The 23,555-nt window shown below is 44.4% G+C and overlaps 1 protein-coding gene across 1 annotated transcript; it reads right to left on the bottom strand.

The window, feature by feature from the left end:
- Window positions 1-7,304: 7,304 nt before the first annotated feature.
- LOC124606365 lies at window positions 7,305-15,424 on the bottom strand. Its single transcript, XM_047138348.1, has 2 exons — window positions 15,043-15,424; window positions 7,305-7,738 (listed from the first exon to the last, which is right to left on the bottom strand). The coding sequence occupies exons 1-2, from the start codon at window positions 15,422-15,424 to the stop codon at window positions 7,305-7,307; spliced, it is 816 nt and encodes a 271-aa protein (XP_046994304.1).
- Window positions 15,425-23,555: the final 8,131 nt, after the last annotated feature.

The following is a 23,555-nucleotide window of genomic DNA, read 5'->3' as shown; positions in this document are numbered from 1 at the left end:
AATCAGTGAAAACAGTAATAACCAGAAAACCGTTTAGGAGTTGGCGTTTTAGGAGTGCCTACAACCAGAAATAGAAAGAGCGTACGCTAGATTCAGAGTGACCGGAATGAGTCACAATGAAATGTAATCGCCGCAAGGGACGAAAATAGGACTTTTGCAAGTAGAATTAAGTGTCAGCTTAGCACAGGCGAGAATATCACGGAAATCTAAATCTAATCTAAATCTAGTGTCGAAAACTACACGACACGCATTGTGAATCGCATTCTAAAAATACATTAAAATGTCATGACGCATATTCTTAGATGAATCAACTAACATATAAACTACTTTCATTTGGAGTGTGTTTTGAACTATTGGCAAGAAACATCTACAGGTGATGGATTAAGTCATGGGGAAAACTTTTGCTGTTGGCAAAATATTCGCTGCTTTCGAGCGCTACTAGGCAACCTTTAGTATTCGCCGGCCCTCTGATGACGAGGTTTCATCGAAATGGCAGGGTCTGCTAACCAGATGTACTCCATACTATCTGTCCCATTAAACTAGTAGGGTAATTTGCAACAAGAAAACCATATGTATATGAATGAGTGCCTTTAAGCAGAGAAACGTACACTACTGACCATTGAAATAGCTACACCAAGAAGAAATGCAGATGATAAACCGATATTCATTGGACAAGTATATTATACTAGAACTGACATGCGATTACATTGTCACGCAGTTTCGCTGGATAGATCCTGAGAAATCAATATCCAGAACAACCACCTCTGGCCGTAATAACGGCCTTGATACGCCTGGGCATTGAGTCAAACACAGCTTGTATGGCGTGTACAGGTACAGCTGCCCATGCAGCTTCAACACGGTACCACAGTTCATCAAGAGTAGTGACTGGCGTATTGTGACGAGCCAGTTGCTCGGCCACCATTGACCAGACGTTTTCAATTAGTGGGAAATTTGGACAATGTGCTGGCCAGGGCAGCACTCGAACATTTTATGTATCCAGAAAGGCTCGTACAGGACCTGCAGCATGCGGTCGTGCATTATCCTGCAGAAATGTAGGGTTACGCAGGAATCGAATGAAGGGTAGAGCCACGGTTCGTAACACATCTGAAATGTAACGTCCACTGTTCAAAGTGCCGTCAATGCAAACAAGAGGTGACCGAGACGTGTAACCAATGGCACCCGATACCATCACGCCGGGTGATACGCCAGTATGGCGATGACGAATACACGCTTCCAATGTGCGTTCACCGCGATGTTGCCAAACACGGATGCGACCATCATGATGCTGTAAAGAGAACCTGGATTCATCCGAAAAAATGACGTTTTCCTACTCGTGCACCCAGGTTCGTCGTTAAGTACACCATCGCAGGCGCTCCTGTCTGTGATGCAGCGTCAAGGGTAACCGCAGCCATGATCTACGAGCTGATAGTCAATACTGCTGCAAACGTCGTCGAACTGTTCGTGCAGATGGTGTCTTGCAAACGTCTTCATGTGTTGACTCAGAGATCGAGACGTGGCTGCACGATCCGCTACAGCCATGCGGATAAGATGCCTGTCATCTCGACTGCTAGTGATACGAGGCCGTTGGGATCGAGCACGGCGTTCCCTATTACCCTCCTGAACCCACCCATTCCACATTCAGCTAACAGTCATTGGATCTCGACCAACGCGATACGATAAACCGCAATCACGATAGACTGAAATCCGACCTTTATCAAAGTCGGAAACGCGATGATATGCATTTCTCCTCCTTACACGAGGCATCACAACAACGTTTCACCAGGCAAGCCGCTGTTTGTGTATGAGAAATCGCTTGGAAACCATCCTCATGTCAGCACGTTGTAGGTGTCGCCACCGGCGCCAACCTTGTGTGAATGCTCTGAAAAGCTAATCATTTGCATATCACAGCATCTTCTTCCTGTCGGTTAAATTTTGCGTCTGTAGCACGTCATCTTCGTGGTGTAGCAATCTTAATGACCTGTAGTGTATTTTAGAGGAGAATCAAGAATTTAAATTTTGCACGGCCCACCGCCCTTCCCGTGGAGAAGATGACTATCTATAGGCAACATACATTGCATACGAACACTGCTGTGTGCCTACATCCTGCCACCTTCAAGGGACATAATCAATCTGCAGACACACAGCGCCGCCGAGAAGCATTTTGTCTCTAACAAAAGTTGTTTCCCATGACATTTGTCGCAAAGTCTTTGAAACACCCCGCATATTTTACCAAGTTACGATAACATTAAATAAAAATTCCTCAGTCAGAGGGAGTTTTATTGGCCATTGGCCTCCACTCTCACTATTGAAGAGAGGGAGATGAATGAAGGTAAATTATCGGAGTGTGGAAGTGAAAGTGGCCCGGAGAACAGGGCTCCAGGGTACAAAGAAATACAGCAGAGGAAAGGAAATAAACTCTAATCTGACTATAGCAGATGTTGGAAGTGACCATGACCCATCTCTCGGAACTTTTGTGCCCTGATCAGCATCGAATCGAAAGTCGACAGCTCGAACTGCTGCAGCCTCATCCAAAATGTTCTGCCGCAGTTCTTTAAGACTGTGAGGGTTGTTGCAATGCACCTTAGACTTGAGGTCTCCCCACACGAAGTAATCGCACACTGACAGATCAGGTAACCCGGGTGGTCAGCTAGATCCGCGACCAGACTGACCTCTGCTAACAACATGAACATTGCGTAAATGTGTTTCAACGTGCGGCCAGATGTATGCGCAGTTGCTCCATCCTGTTGGAAGCAACTGTAGGTCTTTTCCTTGCCCCTTAAGACCACCTCAAGTGGTGTCCAATCGTCCGGATGACTTTAATTTGTCCTACGCTTTAGTGTGCCCTATGTACCCGTCGCCATATATAATGAAAGGCGATTAATGTAACAGATGTGATTGTATCGGTAGACAACAGCTAGGCCAGTATAAGACTACGTCATTTTCAAACAAACATTAGTCGAGTATTAACTTTACTTCTCCTATCTCTGCTCTGTTAACTTGCCTAGAACAAGGATGCTATGATGAAGTGTCTGCTTTCTTGCGTAAGTGATGTACGAGGGGTGCTAAGAGAATGATAATATCAGTTCTTTTGGGTGTAATGTCATTTTTCTACTGTTACGGTTTTGAGTGGAAATTGGTCCCTTTCTTCAACAGTATTCGTGGGTTAAGGCGAATATCGAGTGATGAAGGAAGAGTGTGGGCCTTCTATATTTCTGATTTCCCATAGACACAATGGCACAAGAAGTTTTCAGGGTCAACAATTCGAAATGAGAGTTAGAAGCTACAGAGAAATTGGCTTTAATTAAAATGCATATCATGATGCCAACAATATAACAATATTATTGCTTTTAAAGTAATAAAGTGAAATAGAATAAATGGAATAACTTCTCAAAAAAAATAGAAAATTTTATTTGCATTTCTTTTTATTGAAATTAAATTTAACGTCACACAGTACACGAGATACTATAACTTTCAATTAACAATGTTATCCAAAATCAACGAATAAATATGTAAATATTGACAAACACTGCTAGCTGCTAATATGATTATCTTATAGCGAGTTTTTACAGAGATGGACATGACTAAGTAATTAAAGACAGCTTTGAGTTTAATCTGTATTTTCCCATTAGGCGAGAGTCATTACTGATATCAAACGTAAGAAAGACACAGAAAAACTTCAGTGCGTTCGTGGCTGATTTGCTGTCGATTTATGTCTTCACAGCGGTGCAACTCCGACCCGAGATTTTTGACAAATTTTGTCTCAGTTCGACGCTTCCTTCCCTGCTCAGGTTGTTTCTCTGTACCCTGTGTTTTCTTGTACTCTTTTAGTTTCTCCAACGCCTAAGCTCGTTCTGGCAGTGCTTTTGCTCTTCTGTCGGGAACACGACAAACAAAGAAAACAGAGTACAGCGTGTTTCTTCACAGATTCGTTTATCAGACACGAAAGTGCCATGGAGACGCTCATCCAACTCCAGTCGCAGTCGATACAAGAGAGGCGTTGTGCATTACAGAGTGGTTTATTGTTAAAATTGCGAGAGTGTATGTTGCCAGAAGAGACAACCAATATACTGCTTTCCCCCTACGTACGAGGGACTTTCACTTAGTAAGGCAACACTTTTTTTCTCGTCCAGTTGTTGTGGATTGGCAGGAGAGCCAACCCACTAATGTTAGAGGAAGCCGAAAAGCACGCGTTTAAGCTCACGCAGGCTGGCGTGAGGTCTGGAACAGGACAAGGAAATTAGAACCTAGAAAAACGGACGCAGATGGTGGAATACTTAACTTTAATCCATAATGTTGAACGTAGCTCTGGTCCGTACACTATTTACAATATCAATAGTAACTGATAATGGCGCCTTGCTCGGTCGTAGCAAATGACGTAGCTGAAGGCTATGCTAACTATCGTCTCGGCAAATGAGAACGTATTTTGTCAGTGAACCATCGCTAGCAAAGTCGTTTGTACAACTGGGGCGAGTGCTAGGAAGTCTCTCTAGACCTTCCATGTGGCGGCGCTCGGTCTGCAATCACTGATAGTGACGACACTCGGGTCCGACGTATACTACCGGACTGCGGCCGATTTAAAGGCTACCACATAGCAAGTGTGGTGTCTGGCGGTGACACCACACCAGTTTCGGTTGGAATGACAGAAAACTTGTGGGACATTCTGGAATATTCCCGCTTCAGTCTCTAGAGTTTCGTGTAGTGCCAATGAGTGGCGGTGCTATACGTAGCGGCAGAAATGGGCTCTGTAACGGAGGTGCGTTCCAAGCAGAGAGATATCAATGAGTTCCTTTGGCGGGAATCCAGAGCATCGCAGATATAGTCGCTTGGAGAACCGGCCCTGGTAGTGAACAAACGCACCGTGAGTCACTGGGCGTGGGATCTGTCATCATCGGAACAAGGTAGCGCAGACGAGTCCGATTTATCTCGTGCAGGCCGGCCACACACGGCTGTGTCTACTGCCATGTTGGAATGTGCGGAGACTCTGATCCGAGGTGGTCGAAGGACCAGAATCAAAAACCTCGCTGAATTGGACGTCCCTGCTGTTACTGCTGACACTCTCGTTTGGGGTACTCAAAGGTGTGTGTCATCTGGGTTTCTCGTCTTCTAACACAAGACCGCAAAGAGGAATGGAGGAGCATGTTATGAGGCTGATGACCATAGTCTTTTTGTGGAACTTCGTAACATGCGATGAAACATGGGTTCATCACTTGTAACCGAAAACTAATCTGCAATCCATGGTGCCACATCGCCTCTCCTCCGAAGAAAAAGTTCAAAGCCGCATTCTCGGCCGCTTAAGTCATGGTCTTCTGGGTCTCTGAAGGGGTTATTTTGTTTGATGTCCTCCCTCAGGGAGGAAATGTATTGTGCTTTCTTCGGGAAATTGAGGAAACGTCTTCAGAGTCTTCGTCGCCACAAAAATGCAAATGAACTTCTCCTTCTCTGTGACAACACAACCCCCCACATAAGTCTGCGCACCAGAGAGGAGCTCACAAAATTTCATTTGACTCTTCTTCTTCATCCACACTAAAGCCCTGTTCTTGGACCTTCCGACTTTCATCTGTTTGGCCCAATGAAGGATGCACCCCGCGGAAAGCAGTACGTTGGAGATGGAGAGTTTATTGATGCAGAAAGCCGTCTTCTCTGACACAGACCAGCAGGGTGGTACCTTTCTGGCGTACGGGCCCTCCTAGTAATGTGACGTAATGGTGTCGCATTGAACGCAGATTAAGTTGAAGTGTTGGGTGTTGTAACCAAAAGAGAGGCGAATTAGACTGATGAGCCAAAATATTAGGTCACTACCCACGGCGAGGTTGTATAATGCCTAGTGGCGCTTAGTACACGTGACGCAGTAAGAGAAGTATATGAGCGGAGCAGAGACGATTAGGGAATCTTTCTAGGAAAGATAAGTGGCGCAAATCCGGAAATGCGCCGGCTTAAGCGACTCTGACAAAAGCCAGATAATTGTGGACCAATACCTGGGAGCGAGCGCCTCGGAAAAGAGGAAGTTGGTCGTCTGTTCGCGTGCTACTGTCATCAGCATCTATGCAAAGTGGTTGGAGAATGAAACTTCCTGGCAGATTGAAAGTGTTTGCCGGACCGAGACTCGAACTCAGGACCTTTGCCTTTCGCGGGCAAGTGCTCTACCGACTGAGCTACCCAAGCATGACTCACGCCCTGTCCTCACAGCTGGTGGAATTAAAGCTGTGATGACGGAGCATGAGTCGTGCTTGGATAGATCATTCGGTAGAGCACTTACCCGCGAAAGGCAAAGGTCCCGAGTTCGAGTCTCGGTCCGGCACACAGTTTTAATCTGCCAGGAAGTTTCATAATAGCGCACACTCCACTGTAGAGTGAAAATTTCGTTCTGGTTGAAGAATGCTGAAACCACTCAGCATCGAGGGTAGGGGTCGGAGGCTTTCCCGATGTCTAAAGCTGAATAGGCGGCGATGTGTGGCAGATCTGACGACAAGTACAGTGCTAGCTCAGACAAAAGTGTTTTGCATCACACCGTTCAGCGCCCAGTGTTGAACATGGTGTTTCGCAATATAAGACCGGTAGGTGTTCCAACGTTGACCCAACACCGTCGTGAATTATGATTACAGTAAGCACGGAATCATCAAAAGTGGGCCATGGATCAATGAAATCGTGTCGTCTGATGGGATGAACTACGTATCTTGTTAAAGCAGGTCTATGATCGCGTTCGGATACGACGTCATCCACGCGAAAGGCTACTCGAAAAATTACCCATCCCACGGACGCAGGCCGGAGGGAACAGTACTAAGTTCAGAGTGTCTTTCACTTGGGCTATCATGGGACCTGCGGTAGTAATATGGGGTACGATAACATCTGTGGACCGCGTGAATATCATTAGGGACCACCTGTAACTCCTTACGCTCGATGTCTTCCACAATATCGGTGGTATCTTAGGAAGTGTTATGTCTGTGATACAAAGAGTCGCGGTGCAGTGGTTTAAGGAACATGATAGTGAACTGACGTGATGTCTTGGCCATCAAATTCTGCTTATCTGTATCCGATGAGACACAACTGGGACGATATCGGGCGCCAGCTCCGCGCCCATGAACAAAATTAAAGGAACCGTGTGACCTGTGCGTATGCATCTGGTGCCACAAACCTCTCAAGAGCTATCAAGGACTTGGGGAATCCATGGCACCCAGAATCACTGCTGTACTGCGTTCCAAAGGTGGACCAAAGCGCTTTTTAGCAGGCGTCATGATGTTTTGGCTCGTCAGTGTATATGCATGAGGGTGAAGTGGAAAGACATTAGCGTGACTAAAGTTTGGCGCCTAAGGCAGATGCTGCGCCCGCGCGCTGTAGGCCAGAGGGTGGGCGTCGGCGGCGGGCAGACTGCGCCGCCAGCGCGCGCCGGCCCCGTCCGCAGCGTTGGCCTCGTAGTGCATGACGCCGCCCCCACCGCCGCCGCCTCCGCCGCTGTGGCCATACTCGTGGGCCACGGGGTGCGCGTACGCGTGGGCCAGCGCAGGGTGTTTGACGTACTCGTACGCCGACTTGTCGTGGTCGCCGCCGCCGCCGCCGCCCCCAAGCAGCTTGCTGAGCCCCACGACGGCGGCCAGCACGAACGCCACCTTGGCCACCAGCAGCGCGGACCCCGCCAGCAGCGCGATCGCCTTGAATGCGATGGCCAGCACCGCCGCCTTCATCATGGCACCTAGTAGCAGCACGCTGCCGTACTTCTTCAGGCCGCCGCCCTTGCCGCGACCTGCTGGTAGCAGCAAGCACAGTTAGCGTTTGTTGTTTTACATCTCGACATTCGCTAAATACACTGGTGGGAAAAAAATAGTAACAACAAGAATGAGTTGTACGACACGAAAGAAAGTTTTTAGACGTGTTACTGCGTCTCAGAGACTATATCTTCTCATATTTCAAGTTAGTCGTATAGGAGTATCGACAGTCTCGCCGCTATGAGGATGTAGATCAGGCTTCCTTTAAATGCGCGCTGTAAGGGTCTTGAGTGTTAGTTATAGTTGAAACTGGATGTGGTGAGTTGGTGTTAGTCAAAAATGCTTTTAAGGTGACAAAGACGCCGTTATCAACACCTCACTGCAGTTGAACTGGGTCGTGTAGGCCTAAAAGGGCTACAAGACGCTGGATGTTCCTTCTGTGTTATTGCAGAAAGACTTGCCAGAAATGTAGCCACTGCACACGACTTCTGGCGGCGGTGGTCACGAGAATGTATTGTGGCAAGAAGACTGGATCTGGACGGCCTCGTAACACTATGAAGAAGGTAGACCAAAGTGTTCATCGTATGGCTCTGGCACAACGTACAGTATCTGCAGCAGCAATTTGAGAAGCAGTTGACACCACAGTGACACAACGGAGTGTTGCAGATCGGTCTTCAAGGTCATTCCGAGCCACAGTCCCTGCAGCGCGCATTCCACTGATCCCAAACAACCGCTATTTGTGACTTCAGTTGTGTCAAACAAGAGCGCACTGGAGGGCAGGGTGGAGGTCTCTTATGTTTTCTGACGAAAGCTGGTTCTGTCTCGGTGCCAATGATGGCCGTGTTTTGGTTAGAAGGCGTCCACTTGAGGGCCAGCAATCAACGTGTGTGCGTGATAGACACACTGGACCTACATCTGGAGTTATGGTCTCGGGTGCGATTTTGTATGACAGCATGGGCACTGTCGTGGTTATCCCAAGCACCGTGACTGCAAATCTGTACGTGAGTATGGTGATTCGACCTGTTGCGCTGCCATTCCAGGCGGTGTTTTCCAACAGGGTAACGCTCTTCCACACACTCTCCCACATGCAACTGTCCTAACCCAACATGTTCTACAGAATGTCGACATGTTGCCTTGGCCTTCTCGATGTGTGTCCAATGGAGCACATATAGGACATCAGCGGACGACAACTCCAGAGTCATCCACAATGAGCATTAACCGTCCCTATGTTAATCGACCAAGTATAACATGCATGCTTGCATTCAGCATTCTGGTGGTTCAATCGGTAATTAAAGAACCAGCATTTCACATTTGGAATACGTTACGTCGTGCTTACATTAAACCTGTGTTCTTGTAGTGTTACCTACTCAAATGTATTCTCGAAATTTCATTTTTTTCTTTCAGTGTATTTAAAACTAAATGCGTATCTAGTGTAGCTTGTGATAGCCCGAAGTCACTCGTGTACGTTACTTGGTTGAAATAGATTCTAGCTTTCGTATTCTTGAGACGTTGAAAACTGTGAATAAAGCAGAATTTTAATTAATACTACTTTATGTGTGCAGTACTGACATATGCGTCGATGTTTATTGTAGTACGTCATAAGGTATGAAACACTGAATGGGAGAATACCACGTTTAAATCACATTATCTGCCGCTAGCAATTCAGAGCAAGCTTGTAGCGACTAGCGGGAATAACAGTCAACTATCAAGACTTAAAAATATTCAAAGGAAAAAAAATACGTTCATTGTCATCTTATATTAAGTCTGGCGTCATAGCGTCTAAGGGAAAGATTTTATTTTATTTTGAATTGTCGTGTATAAACCGCGAAACAATTAAAGTGTCATTTTTCCGAAGCACCGCAACTGTCTCTCATTACGACGCAGGAGTTTAAAATTTGGCTCAAACGTGCCTGCAGCCTCCCTCTGTTACGGAGCGACGGCCTGATGCCCTGCAAATCACCCTTGGGCTGTACGACGCTTCAGACAGCAAGTTATCGACACGTGCGAAAAAAAAGGCGAGAGCTGAGAAGTTCATTTGACGTGTGAGGTGGGTTAATGATGTCCCGCTTGCGCCAAATTTCACCACAATTTTGACCAGCGCCACTGTGGACATGTCACACAATGGGAAGGTCGTTACTCCCCCTCTTGCCCACATTCCACCCGTTTTTTTTTGGCGCCTCTGTGTTGGAAGCCAGAACAGCGATGCTCAGTTTTGAAAGCATGAGGTTTTCTTAATGCTCAACGAGAAAAATAATTCACACACACCGCCGCTCGGAATCGACGAAACGAAAGGCATCTGGGATGGCATAACGATCCTCGAGGAATCCAACACTTTTCTTGGGGCGTTGATTCCCACATTCTGAGTTATCGAAAACGACAGTTGGCAGTGAGTTGAGCCACAGTACGACTTCCTTGACAACCTCAGCCATTGCTGACATCGCTGACGTTTCAACCCTTGTGTGAGGACAGTGTGGTGCTCCATCACAACTGAATGTGATAGCACATTTTTGGACTGCAGCGTGACCGCAATTTCTTCTCTTGCGTATAGGTTTAAATCACTAGAAGCCATTCAAAACCTTTCTAAGAAATTTGAACATGAATCGAAGCAACAAAGGTCGTCGGTAGAGGCATCAACAGAGGGAATGGATAGTAGGTAAGAGGAGGCGTGACAACGTTCTCATCGTGTGATATGTCCACTTAAGTCTTGGGCAGAAGTGTGATGAAATTTGGTGCCAACATGGAATCGTGCACCCTTATTACAAGACACATGAACTTCTTAGCTCTGTCCTTCAGTGCGATTGTGCCGAGACCTTATCGTTTGAGCCTCGAGATCGAGGGTGACGTCGCAGGGTGCGACTATTTTGCACTTTAACACAGAATGCTTACCTGTGAGTCAAATTTCAAGTAATGGGACACAGGAGTTTGAAAAAGTTATACTTCAGTTCTGTTGTGCAGTGTACATTAAGAGATTTTTTATTAAAAGAATAGTTTTGCATATGCAAATATTAATAAAACTATGCACTGAGAGTTCAACATAGCTTTCCAGCTAAATACAATACAAATGATAATGGCTGTACAAGAATTTAAACGTCTTTTTTATAGTATATCACACTCGTCAGTGTCAGAAAATTTTCGAAAGGTCCCTGCCATTGACTGTTCAGTCACATGTCACAAAGCTACAGCATATTAATTAAATATTGTAGTTTTATGTACTACTTTCCAGGGAAAAGGGACAAGGCCTGTTAAGTTTACAACGTGAGAGAAGAATTTCTCCCCTGTCGGTGCGACGCGGAAGTATATGGCTACTGGCCTGCCGGCCCTGTTCACACAAAGCAAGCAGTACGGGAAACGACAACCGTGTTTTGGTGGCCGAAAGACATGGATGGAATTACTTTGGATGTATGCGTCTCCCCAAATACGCTGAATGTTTCCAAAAGGGAAGAGGACTTTCCAGGGGACCCTGAGGAAACTTAGAAAGGCGCTCGGACTCTCCTAGCTGAGCGTGAATATTAGAGGATCCATCCGTTTTTCGTACACAGTGTGGAGAAAACAGGTGCCTTCTTGCCCAGAAAAATTCTCAGCCGATGCGGCGAGAGCCTTGCACAGTGCCAATCTCTAATAAGTTTACAGATATATTACAGCCGCCTATTGAGGAAATTCTATATTATCTTCCAAGTGTTTAAAAGGGAATGGGTAAATGCTCGATTGCAAGTGCGGCAAAACTTGCAAGTCCTTCCCTACGCGGTATACTGTTCAGGAACGGGACGAAGAGCTAGAGACACGCGTCTTTTACATCCAACACGTGAGGTGTACGGACTTATGTCTTAGTCTCCCTTCGATACTGAACTTGGTATTCGTGTCTAAACACTTAGCTTTCGGTATTCGCGACAGCAGGGCGAAGTGTAGAGCGCACACACAGAGATTCAAATCCTTCTAGCGGCCGCTTGGTGTTCTTGTGCGGTTATTTTGAATAAGTGTCGCATTTAATCTTTGCGCTTCTTTATGCTCTACGTAGCTCACAATTTACGTAATTATTCAGGAATGGAAGTTGTTTTCTTATTTATCGTAAAGAGATTTCACTACAGAAATTGAGAATAATTCTTGCCCTGAAACTTCCTGGCAGATTAAAACTGTGTGCCCGACCGAGACTCGAACTCGGGACCTTTGCCTTTCGCGGGCAAGTGCTCTACCAACTGAGCTACCGAAGCACGACTCACGCCCGGTACTCACAGCTTTACTTCTGCCAGTATCTCGTCTCCTACCTTCCAAACTTTACAGAAGCTCTCCTGCGAACCATGCAGAACTAGCACTCCTGAAAGAAAGGATATAGCGGAGACATGGCTTAGCCACAGCCTGGGGGATGTTTCCAGAATGAGATTTTCACTCTGCAGCGGAGTGTGCGCTGATATGAAACTTCCTGGCAGATTAAAACTGTGTGCCCGACCGAGACTCGAACTCGGGACCTTTGCCTTTCGCGGGCAAGTGCTCTACCAACTGAGCTACCGAAGCACGACTCACGCCCGGTACTCACAGCTTAACTTCTGCCAGTAGGAGACGAGATACTGGCAGAAGTAAAGCTGTGAGTACCGGACGTGAGTCGTGCTTCGGTAGCTCAGTTGGTAGAGCACTTGCCCGCGAAAGGCAAAGGTCCCGAGTTCGAGCCTCGGTCGGGCACACAGTTTTAATCTGCCAGGAAGTTTCATATCAGCGCACACTCCGCTGCAGAGTGAAAATCTCATTCTGGAAACATCCCCCAGGCTGTGGCTAAGCCATGTCTCCGCTATATCCTTTCTTTCAGGAGTGCTAGTTCTGCATGGTTCGCAGGAGAGCATCTGTAAAGTTTGGAAGGTAGGAGACGAGATACTGGCAGAAGTAAAGCTGTGAGTACCGGGCGTGAGTCGTGCTTCGGTAGCTCAGTTGGTAGAGCACTTGCCCGCGAAAGGCAAAGGTCCCGAGTTCGAGTCTCGGTCGGGCACACAGTTTTAATCTGCCAGGAAGTTTCATATCAGCGCACACTCCGCTGCAGAGTGAAAATCTCATTCTGGAATTCTTCCTCTGTTTAGTAGCTTTTGTGAGCAATGTTCCCCAGCATCTGTGAGCTTTTCAGACCTAGACTAGTAGCTTGATTTAGCCTTCAGCAGCCTTCCATATTAAAATTAAAATGTCTTCGCACATTAAGGATAATCAGGAGAAATGTAAATGATTAAGGCTGCAGTTCTCTATGACAGGGAGAACGACCACTAGAGTGCCTTTGTGTTGTTTCTATCAGGCCTGGTATGATGTATAAGGGGCGTGAACAGCATCAGATGCTGAGTGATCATTGTAAAGCAGACAGAGGTGCCGCGTACTCGTGTGAAGCAGCGATATCTCCACCTGGCAGAGTTTGAAAGCGGCCTCATTGAAGGTCTCCAATTGCTCGACTGGCCAAATCACGCAATATCCAGATTTCTTGGGCATTCGGATGTGACATTGGCCCAATATTGGACTGTTGGGAACATAACAGCAGGTATACTCGTCGTTGAGGTACCGGTAGACGACGTCTGACCACCAAAAGAGAGGATCACTATACTGTGCACCAAGCACTTTCACCCCTCCACATCTGAGCCCATTATCCGATGACAATTAATGGACTCCCTGCAACATTGTGCTTCATCTCGCACCATAGGTCAGAGACTAGATGCAGCCAGACTAAAGGAATAGCGTTGTATGCGCAGACTGCCGTTAACAAATCAACACAGACGGCTGCATTTGAAATGATGCCGTGACCGGGAAGCATGGACTCATAAAGAATGACGTCGCATTCTGCTCAGCGATGAATCGTTGCTCTACAATAATCTGGATAAGCTCTGCAATGCCCTGGATAATCATCGTCGGCGAGTATGGCGGCGACCTGAGAACATTCCTCCAATCTTTTGGAGAGGCTCAGTGGCCCTACTCCAGAGGTAACCGTGTCTGGTGCTATCAAGTATAACATCAAGTCACGGCTGGTACTGACTCATGGAATTCTGATGGCAAGCACTATGGCGAAAACATCCTGCATCCTCATGCGTTAGCACTCATGCTGCAGTATTTTGGTGCCATTTTTCAACAGGACAATCGTTTCTCGCACATGGCAGGTGCCTCTTGAATTTGGCTATTTTAGAATCACGATACTAGTAGCAGAAATTAAAATAGTTCTGTTTTAAATATCGGAGATAATACTGTGCTTGTAAGGAATTTATCTATTATAACGGATTATAGATCGTTTAATGACGCGCGCATCTAACTCTACGTGAGCCTAAGGCAGTAGAGACTCTTTCTTCTCAAGAGGGATTTGCACGGAAACATGTGTAAGTGTAAAGACGTGACAGAGAGGCAAAAAGTGGAAATAAATTTTGGGCGTGCCTGCGGTCATATGGTGTGTAAAGTTGCTGGATTTGTTAGTATTCCATGGAGGAATGTTCAGTGCGACTGAAAGCAGTGGTGTAATACAGGTGGCCACGAAACACAAATTCAGAACTGTGGCCGGAAAAAGCCCCTGACTGAGAGAGACCAGAGATGTGATTTGGCTTCTGAATCGAAATAGATTTCAAACCAGGCAGGAATTACTGCAGGCAGTGAATGAAGGTCGATCCCAAGCAGTTATCGAGAGAACATTCCGGCGGGAACTACATGCAATGAACATTTGGAGTCGGTGATCGCATAAAAGATGACAGCAGCAAAATCCATCGATGTGAGTTGTTTCCTATACTCTCCCCCACCGTATCACATCTCGATTAGCCTGCAAAATCACGTGAATTAAACATCACAGAAAGTCTGTGAGAGATGTCGGGTGAGAGGGTAAAACATCGACGTCAGCATCCCTGGAATTTACCATCAAATCCCCAGCGAGTGGCTTAATATGAAGGATACGCACCTGCACAGCCCATTGGACTCAATTTCTAGCGGAATTCAGGCGGTTCAGGAGTCCAAGGTCTGAGTTACACGGTATTAAATTATGTTTGTAATGATTTCACTACGGGTGACAAATTTTTGTCTGGTGAGCTTATATAAACAGTATATCTGTCGTTCAATTGTGACCGTTTTCTGAATGAACATTTAGCATCCAGAGATAATATGTGTCGTTTACTAATGGACCAAACTGCTGAGGTCATCGTTCCCTAGATTTATACACTACTTACATTAACTTATGCTAAGAACTACACACACTCATGTCCGAGGGAGGACTTGAACCTCCGGCGGGATTGGCCGCGCAATCCGTGATATGGAGCCTCTAACCACGCGGCCAGAGGAAATGGAAGCGTAGTCACAGTGACACAGAGCCTGTAGCATTTGGCTGAATAGCTTCTGCGGTTGCACTCACCCTCTGGGAGCAGAGAGGTGATGAATGTGCCTGGCAGCTGCAGCTGTAGCGAGTGTGTAGTGAAGAGCGTGGCGAGGCGGCGCAGCAGGCCGTTCCCTGGTGCCTGCCATTCCCCAGGCTCAGCTGCAGCTGTCGGAACCTCGGCGGCGTCGCCTGGGCTGACGTCCGCAGACGCTTGGCGCACCAGGGTGACGCCGTCCGCCAGCGGCAGGCGGTCCGTGAGCAGAGCGCGGTCCAGGGCCCGCAACAGGAGCGCTCGCAGGCAGAGCAGCGGCGACTCATGGAGCGCACAGTCCGTCAGCGTCCGCTGCAGCACTGACACCCCTGCAACAGCAGCAGCCTGCGTTGATGATTCTTGAGTGGAAAGGATTCCACATCGCATGTGTGGCGCTCTAGTTTATGTGTGTATGTCCAGGATCTCCTCCAAAACCACTGGATTGATTTCAGCCAAATATGGAAAGAAACAGAAGCCTCACGAGGATCAGTACTGTGGGGCCCTCCTAGATCCCAAAGAATGGGAAAAATGTATTTTCTCCAGCATCTGGCGTATAGGCTACCCTCTACAACAAATATTTTTTTTTTTTTTTTAAGGAACAGTATTGGTTTGCCAAATCGACATGCTTTACAAAGGAGCCTTCGTGTCAGGGGCTCAAACATATTGGCTGCCTCCCGAGATGGGCGTTTTGGGTTTGAACAGTGTTCGCCTGCTTTCTCGACCTGCTTAGCAAGGCAGCCTGTATATCAGCACAAAATTAACGATTTCAAAGCCCCTTATGTGTAGCCTTCCCTGTCTGACAGGCATATTGTGAGAGTGGTATCCACCTAACTAAATGAACTGAATTGCAGAGGCTACATGAGCTGACGAACATGGCTGGGACAGACAGAGGTGGAAAGAGGAAGGTATGGATAAAGTGAAGGGGGGGGGATGCGAGGAGGTGGACAGAGAGAGAGAGAGGAGAAGAAGAAAATGCATGAGACAGGTCGAAGCTGTAATGGAGAAATGGGCAGGTGGAATAGGAAGAGGAGAAAAAAATGGTTCAAATGGCTCTGAGCACTATGCGACTTAACTTCTGAGGTCATCAGTCGCCTAGAACTTAGAACTAATTAAACCTAACTAACCTAAGGACATCACTCACATCCATGCCAGAGGCAGAAGAGGAGAAGATGGACACAGAGAGAGAGTATGGGGAGGTGGATAAAGCCAGACGAAAGCAGGCGAAAGATATGGTTAGAGAAAGAGGCTCAAGGAAATGGAGAAGGAGGGGGAGAATGAGAAGAAGAGACTGAGAGAGAAGGAATTAGAGGTGGGGAGGTGGACAAACAGAGGAATGAAAAGTTAGACACAGAGAGGGGAAGGAGGAGCTGTGTTCAGTATACACGATGAATGCATACACAGGTGAATAATGTGTGTGTGTTTGTGTATGTGTATGTGTGTGTGTGTGTGTGTGTGTGTGTGTGTGTGTGTGTGTATGTGTGTGTTTTTGCCTATTTTTTAAAAGTTTTTCCTTCAGATGCCTTGAATTCATAGCATCCATTACATCATTAACGTCCAAGATCCCTATTCTTGCTGGTCTTCCACATCTTCATTCGTCTGGTGTCCATTCATAGATTCTTTCTGTACATCAGTTGTCATCCATTCACTGGAGATGACCGTACCACGTAAATCTTTTGCTATTTTTGACATCAAGGACAGTGGTTTTTTCCAATATAATTTCATGTAGTCTTTCAATTCTAATGTACACCAGTCTGGGTATGCGACAACTTCTTCAACAAAACTTCGTCTCAGTGCAATACAATTTTTCTTTCCTCTTCGTCAGCTCCCGTATTTCAGAAACTGTGGAGATAGTATCTACGTTTGACTTGTACAGTTCTTGCATTTTTATCACTTCATATCAAGGAATTAAGTTGGTCAATTTCTCTTTCTCCTTGCCTAATTTTATTTGTGTTGACTTGTGTGTTTCTTCCGTTTGTTGTAAAAATGACGTCCAAGAATTAAATGTACAGATATTTTTAATTCTTTATTGTCCTACCTCCAAGTCTTCTCATTAATCCTTAACCACTATCACGTATTTCGTCTTTTTTGTTTTTGTTGCCAGGCCCTGTTCTGAGAATTCTTCGTGTAGTTTCCTAAAGTTGTAAATGTCGTCTGTGTCTCCTGGTATCACGACCTGGTCATCGATGCAGAGTGTATAATATTTCTGGTCCGCCATGGGTCCCCATTACACAACATGTCCTCTCGCGACTTTCTCCAACTTCTCCAAAGTTTACTTTAAATAAAATCGGTGTTAATTAGCATCCTTATCTTAGATCCATACTTACGATGAGGTGTTGAGAAATTTTGTCAATTAGTTTAGGCCATACTGGTGTCACCCTGTTAAACGTTTCTTACTCCCTGGGCCAAAATTTTGCTATATGCCTACGTCTTACTTAATGGGACCATATCGTATGCCTTCCATAGATCAATAAATGTTATATGAAACGTCAGTCCCCTTTACATCCTCTTTTCAATGTGTTTCAGAGCGAATATGCCATCTGTACATGAATGTCCCGCTCTAAACCTATTTTTCTCCTCGAACTCCGTTACTTGTACTTCTGTTTTGTGCATTATTACTTTACAATTCGGTGGTCTAGCGGTTCTAGGCGCTCTGTCCGGAACCGCGGGACTGCTACGGTCGCAGGTTCGAATCCTGCCTCGGGCATGGATGTGTGTGATGTCCTTAGGTTAGTTAGGTTTAATTAGTTCTAAGTTCTAGGCGACTGATGACCTCAGAAGTTAAGTCGCATAGTGCTCAGAGCCACTTTACAATTTATTCCACTATGGCGTCGGCTTCATCTTTCTAAATATGGAGGAAATAAATATATTTTCGATTCATTTCGCAGTTCCGCACCATTTAAACATTTGTTAACGTTGCTGCCAGAATTTCTGAAACTGCTGAGAGGGCTGCCTTAGGAGTTCCATGGGTACGTTTTCCAAGCCTGTTGCTTCCCAAGTTTTCGTTCCCTGGAAAGCTTTACTTACATCTGCTGTATCTACTAGTGTTTCATGCTAGGTTTGTGTTCATTTAATGCGATGGTTTGCATAGGCCGCAGTGGATTCTGTTCTATTTTATGTTATCATGTTACCGAAATAGATCATCCACTCCTATATCAGATAAGACTCATTTCTGCAATATCTTCATGTTGTGTGCTCACTTCTTTGATTACGTTCCACAATTTATTTACTTCAGTGTTGCTTGCTTTTACGTTGTTATCTTCGCATGTCCCTATCTAGTACATGTTCTTACCTTTTATTACATCTTTTGTAATCTTCTCCTTTGGAGACTATAATTTAATCTATCTTTAGTATTTTGTGTAATTAATCTTTCATCATGACCACCTTTCTTGTCATCTACAATCTTTTCTGTATCTTCACCTCCCCATGGTGTACGTTTCCTAACCGTTACATGGACTATTTTTCCCCAAGCGCGTCAATTACAGCTTCATATGTCGACGTTTTCAGATATATGAACTCTTAATTGGCCAAGCCTTCTGTTATTTTGTCCAGCTTCGCAGCTAGCTTCCTGTGTCGAATAACTTAGCCGAATCATTTCCAAAAAATGGCTACAACTATTTCGAATTTTTGTTACCATTTTGTGCCACTTGTCATCGCTTGATCACAAAATCGTTACCTTCAGTTTTCATTGTCTTCACTGGCGCTAGAGACTCAGACATTTATCTGTGCATCGTGGTTCGTAAGCTCTTTGTGCAGCATAAGAACTTGGATATATACGTTGGAAAAGACGGATTTTAGATGGCCAGGGGTGAAGAAATGCGTTCGATCTTTTCACGACTTTGTTTCTGTGTTACAGGATTTTGCTTTATGCTTATAAAAATTATAATAGTTACGCTATGGCTATCGTGGGGACTTGAATTAATATTTTTTCGAGTAATTCTCTCTGTTTGGATCAAGCTTACCTGTTATGAATATTTAAGAAACTGTGACAGTTTGTTTAATACAAATACAGAAAAGTGCAACCACACACTTCTTTGAAATACTTGTTTATTTCTTAAACCGGTTTTCTAACCTTTTCACGTTCATCTTCAGATTAGGCACGGGAAGTTACGTGACTGGTTCATTGTAGAATCGTGGGTGCCGGCTTGCCCAGCAAAGTCATTCTGCACCAGCATGGAACAGCACCTCCATGACCTAGAGCTTGCTATCAAAAGCAGGAAACTTGACCCCCAAGAAATTGAATTCTTTATCAAAGAAAACACAGCATCGGACTGCCTACTCATCGACCAGATTGGACTGAGAAATTTTTCCTTGAGAATTTCGAAGCCTTATTACCTCAAAACGGCAAGTCAGTCAACCAATACCCGTCACCTCCCCCCCCCCCCCCCCCCCCCGAGCCATAGTTAAATAAAAAAAAAAAAATGCTTATCTTTCGAAAGCTCTCATTTAATCCATCCTGTACCTCACAGAGAAGTTAGTTAGTTAGTTACGTGTTCCATTAATCAACAGCACGGAAAGATCAGTATGATGTGGAATGTGTCAAATACACAAGAAATGCGCACAGGAAACAACTTTTTTTTACATTATAGTGTTATACCTAAATATTTCTATTATCTATCCCATTCCCTTAAATGGCACAAAATGCATGTATTATATCTCTAGATTTATTTATCCATATTCAAGAATATGGTATAGAAGGGGTTGTCAAGGAGGTATGATTTCAATTTCTTAGTGAAACTATTACTGCTGTCTGTCAGACATTTTATTTCATCTGGTAATTTACCCCTTTCTGTGCCAAAGATAGGTTAAGTAAAGGATAGTGTAGGTCTTTCTTTTTTCTGGTATTGCAATCATGAATGTCGCTGTTGATTTTAAACTGGTCCATGTTGATGAGAAAAAATTTCATTACTGAGTAAATGTACTGTGAAGAAGTTGTAACAGATGCCTACAAGATATGCGACTATGAACCCCACACATTATTCTAACTACTTTCTTTTGAATAGTGAATACCTATTGCCTAAGTGTTGAGTTGCCCCAGAATATTATTCCGTATGACATTAGAGAGTGGCAGTATGCAAAGTATTTTAGCTTACTAATCTCTACATCCTCAAAATTGGCGGTTATTTTGACTGCAAAAGTTGCCGAACCTAGTCGCTTTAGGAGATCCAAAATATGAATTTTCCAATTAGGATTCTCATCTATATGCGCACCCAAAAACTTAGCATGCTCTACCCTGCCTACTGACTTCTTTTCATACGTTATGTTTATTGTAGGAATTATACCTTTTGCAGCAGAAAATTCGATGTACTGTGTTTTTTCAAAGTTCAGAGCAAGTCCATTCACCGAAAACCAATAAATACCTTTCCAAAGACCTTATTTGTATCATTTTCTATCGGACTTTCTTTTACTGGATTAATAATTATGCTTGTATTATCACCAAACAGTGTCAGTTCAGCATCTTGTTTCACATAAGAAGGGAGGTCATTCACATATATCAAGAACAGGATGAGAAAAGAGAATATAGCATTTTCACTTGCTAAACCACTTCTAAAACCAAACTGTGCATTTGATAGCAAATTATGTGAAATAAAATTATCAACTATCCTTACATACACAGCGTTTTCCATAATTTTAGCAAACACTGATGGCATTGAGATAGGTCTAAAATTGTCTACATTATTTCTTTTAGAAAGTGTCTTTACAACAGTACTTTAATCTTTCAGGAAACTGATCATTCCTAAAGGAAAAATTACAAATATGGCTCAGCACTGGGATAATATGTGCAGCACAGTACTTTATTATGCTGCTAGATACTCCATCTTAACCATGCGAGTCTTAATCTTCAGTTATTTAATTGTGGCTCAATCTCCCTCCTTGTTAGTATCACGGTAGTGTACTTCAGATATCAGTCTCGTAATGCAGTTTTACAGAGAGTTGTATGATTCCCACCAGAAACTAAGCTTTTATATAATTCACCAACTATAAATACTGTACATATTCTGAACATATATCTGACTTATCAGTAACATAAACATGTTTGTTTCACACCTACTTCACATTCTCGACCTTCTGCTGCTGACCAAACACTTCCTTCACAACTGACGATTTTGGTTTCATTGTATATTGTGAATTAGTTGTTATATTGGCGTACCACATACTCTTTGCCTTTCTAATTTTAAGCACCTTGCAGTGTTGTTTGTAATGGACTACTGTAGCTCGATTACGACTACTTCTAACTTTTACGTAGTTCTCGATTTGATCTACAAGATATCCTTATCCCACTAGTCAGCAGCCAGGCTGACTTTTATTCGAAGTATCCTGTTCTGAACGCTCTACTGGAAACCAACTTTCAAAGAGAATGAGAAATGTGTTAAAGAAAGCATTATATTTGTCATCTATGTTATCAGCACTATAAACATTCTCCACTCTTGTTCCTTAACGAAGTTTAAAAAAGTAGATATTGCCTCTGCATTATCTTTCCTAGATAGTTTGTAATTGCAACATAGTTTGTAATTTGTAACATAACGTTTTTTCTGTTACAAAATCCTTCAGTGCTAAAATCTGTGCGTCATAGTCTGAAAGGCCGTTCACCATTTTACTACCAGAATGGCGATCCACTAATTAAGAATCAAGAAAAATATTATTTATGTTTGTGCTCCTGTTCCCCAATGCCCTGGTAGAAAAAATACGATTTCCATCAGGTCATATGAATTTATACCATCCAACATCCTTTTCCTTCCACAATCTCGTATAAAATTAATATTGAAGTCACCACATACAGGTAAGTTTTGGTAATTCCTATAAAGTGAATCTATAGCCTTTACTACGTTGAGAAGAAACGTTCCGAAGTCAGAGTTAGGGGACCTACAAATAACAGCAATTAGAACAACTCTCAAATACCTGTTCAGCGCAGTGCTTTGACACATCTATGCAGATTCGAATTGAATATTGAATACTTTTCTTTCTTTTTACATAGATGATCAATCTTTCCTCTCCACAAAGGACTCCTTGAAGAATTTTCAATTAATGTGTATCCTGGTTAAGGAAGCCTCTGAATTGTCACGTTATTTAAGTGGTTCTCTGATGTATTAATAACGTCAGAGTCAACATCTATAAGCAGTTCACTAACTGTATTCGTAATACATCTTACATTTTGATGAAATAAGTTAACTTCCTTCTCTTCTTGGATACCCAGTCTTCTATGAATGGCCCGCATCTCGTGGTCGTGCGGTAGCGTTCTCGCTTCCCACGCCCGGGTTCCCGGGTTCGATTCCCGGCGGGGTCAGGGATTTTCTCTGCCTCGTGATGGCTGGGTGTTGTGTGCTGTCCTTAGGTTAGTTAGGTTTAAGTAGTTCTAAGTTCTAGGGGACTGATGACCATAGATGTTAAGTCCCATAGTGCTCAGAGCCATTTGAACCATTTTCTTCTATGAATGCGGTTGCTTTGTTAGTCCGACTTCCTTTAAACACAGATAATCATTAACTGACTTCAATCCAGAAAAAGAAATAGCCCTAACACCAACTATTACAGGAATTTTCACACGAGTAATCCCGCCACCGCCCACAACACTATCATCTACAAGCTTTGCCAACCTCCCCATTCAATATCCACTGAGGTGCAGGTCATGCCTAGTGAAACCAGATTTATTGACAGACATAACTGGCCCCACTGAAATGTGTGCCTTTTTCTCCACCTGAATGCCTTCTCAAGCCCTATGTTAACACACCTAACAGTAGCATTAAGACGAAGCAGATCATGACGCTGAAACAGTTGCACGAAGTGCACATCTGTGCCACCAGTTTGAGTAGCTATCATTTCCAGGCCACGACCACCATCATACTCCCCATCCCTATCCCGACTATTCCCAGGTCCACCCACAATCACTACCTGATCCTCTTTCACAAAATTCCTACGTAGCTCCCGTAAGTTAACAGTCATCTGAGCCAACCCTGCAATAGGCTTCACAATACTGGTGACTCGGTACTCACTCCCCAACATTTCCTGCAACTGCTGGCCATGTAATCTACCTAATAGCATAACCTCCTTCTTCCTGCTTGAAACTGCAGCTGTCTGAGCTCTGCTGCATGTTTCCTGCACCTACAGTTACAAGAGACTCCTCTCCAATAAATTCTGACAGTTGATCAAATCTATTGGTGGTACGAAAATTACTGCTGTCTGAATATCTCCTCCTCCTAGCTGTCTTCTTGCCAACTTCCAGTACCCATTCTCCAGCGCCCTTCGCCATTATCATCCTATCTAGTCCCTCCTTTGTGTTTTGTAACCACACCTGAATGGCACAGATCTTACGCACCTGCTCCTCTGCTATTTTGTGTTTGCTACAGATTCTGCATTTCCAGGGAGCATTTGTCTACAATACCCACTGGTTTCCCCACTGCATTCTGCTCGATTAAAATATTCTAAACAAATCTCACATCATAACCCTATACTCACAAACCTACAAGAAAGTCCACACTTCTCACTCATGGTAAAATGTCAACAATTACTGAAACAACTGAACATC

The sequence above is a fragment of the Schistocerca americana genome, chromosome 3, assembly GCF_021461395.2.
Source record: "Schistocerca americana isolate TAMUIC-IGC-003095 chromosome 3, iqSchAmer2.1, whole genome shotgun sequence".
In the NCBI taxonomy this organism is placed as follows: Eukaryota; Metazoa; Arthropoda; class Insecta; order Orthoptera; family Acrididae; genus Schistocerca; species Schistocerca americana.
The sequence above is the reverse complement of the archived record's forward strand: the minus strand, read 5'-3'. Positions and strand labels throughout refer to the sequence as shown.

Bases quoted from the DNA above. Each gene is read 5' to 3' on its own strand.
- LOC124606365 (XM_047138348.1), bottom strand. From the start codon at position 15,424: ATGCGATGTGGAATCCTTTCCACTCAAGAATCATCAACGCAGGCTGCT. The intron at 7,739-15,042 runs GTGAGTGCAACC...TGCTACCAGCAG, and splicing joins CACCTCTCTGCTCCCAGAGG to GTCGCGGCAAGGGCGGCGGC.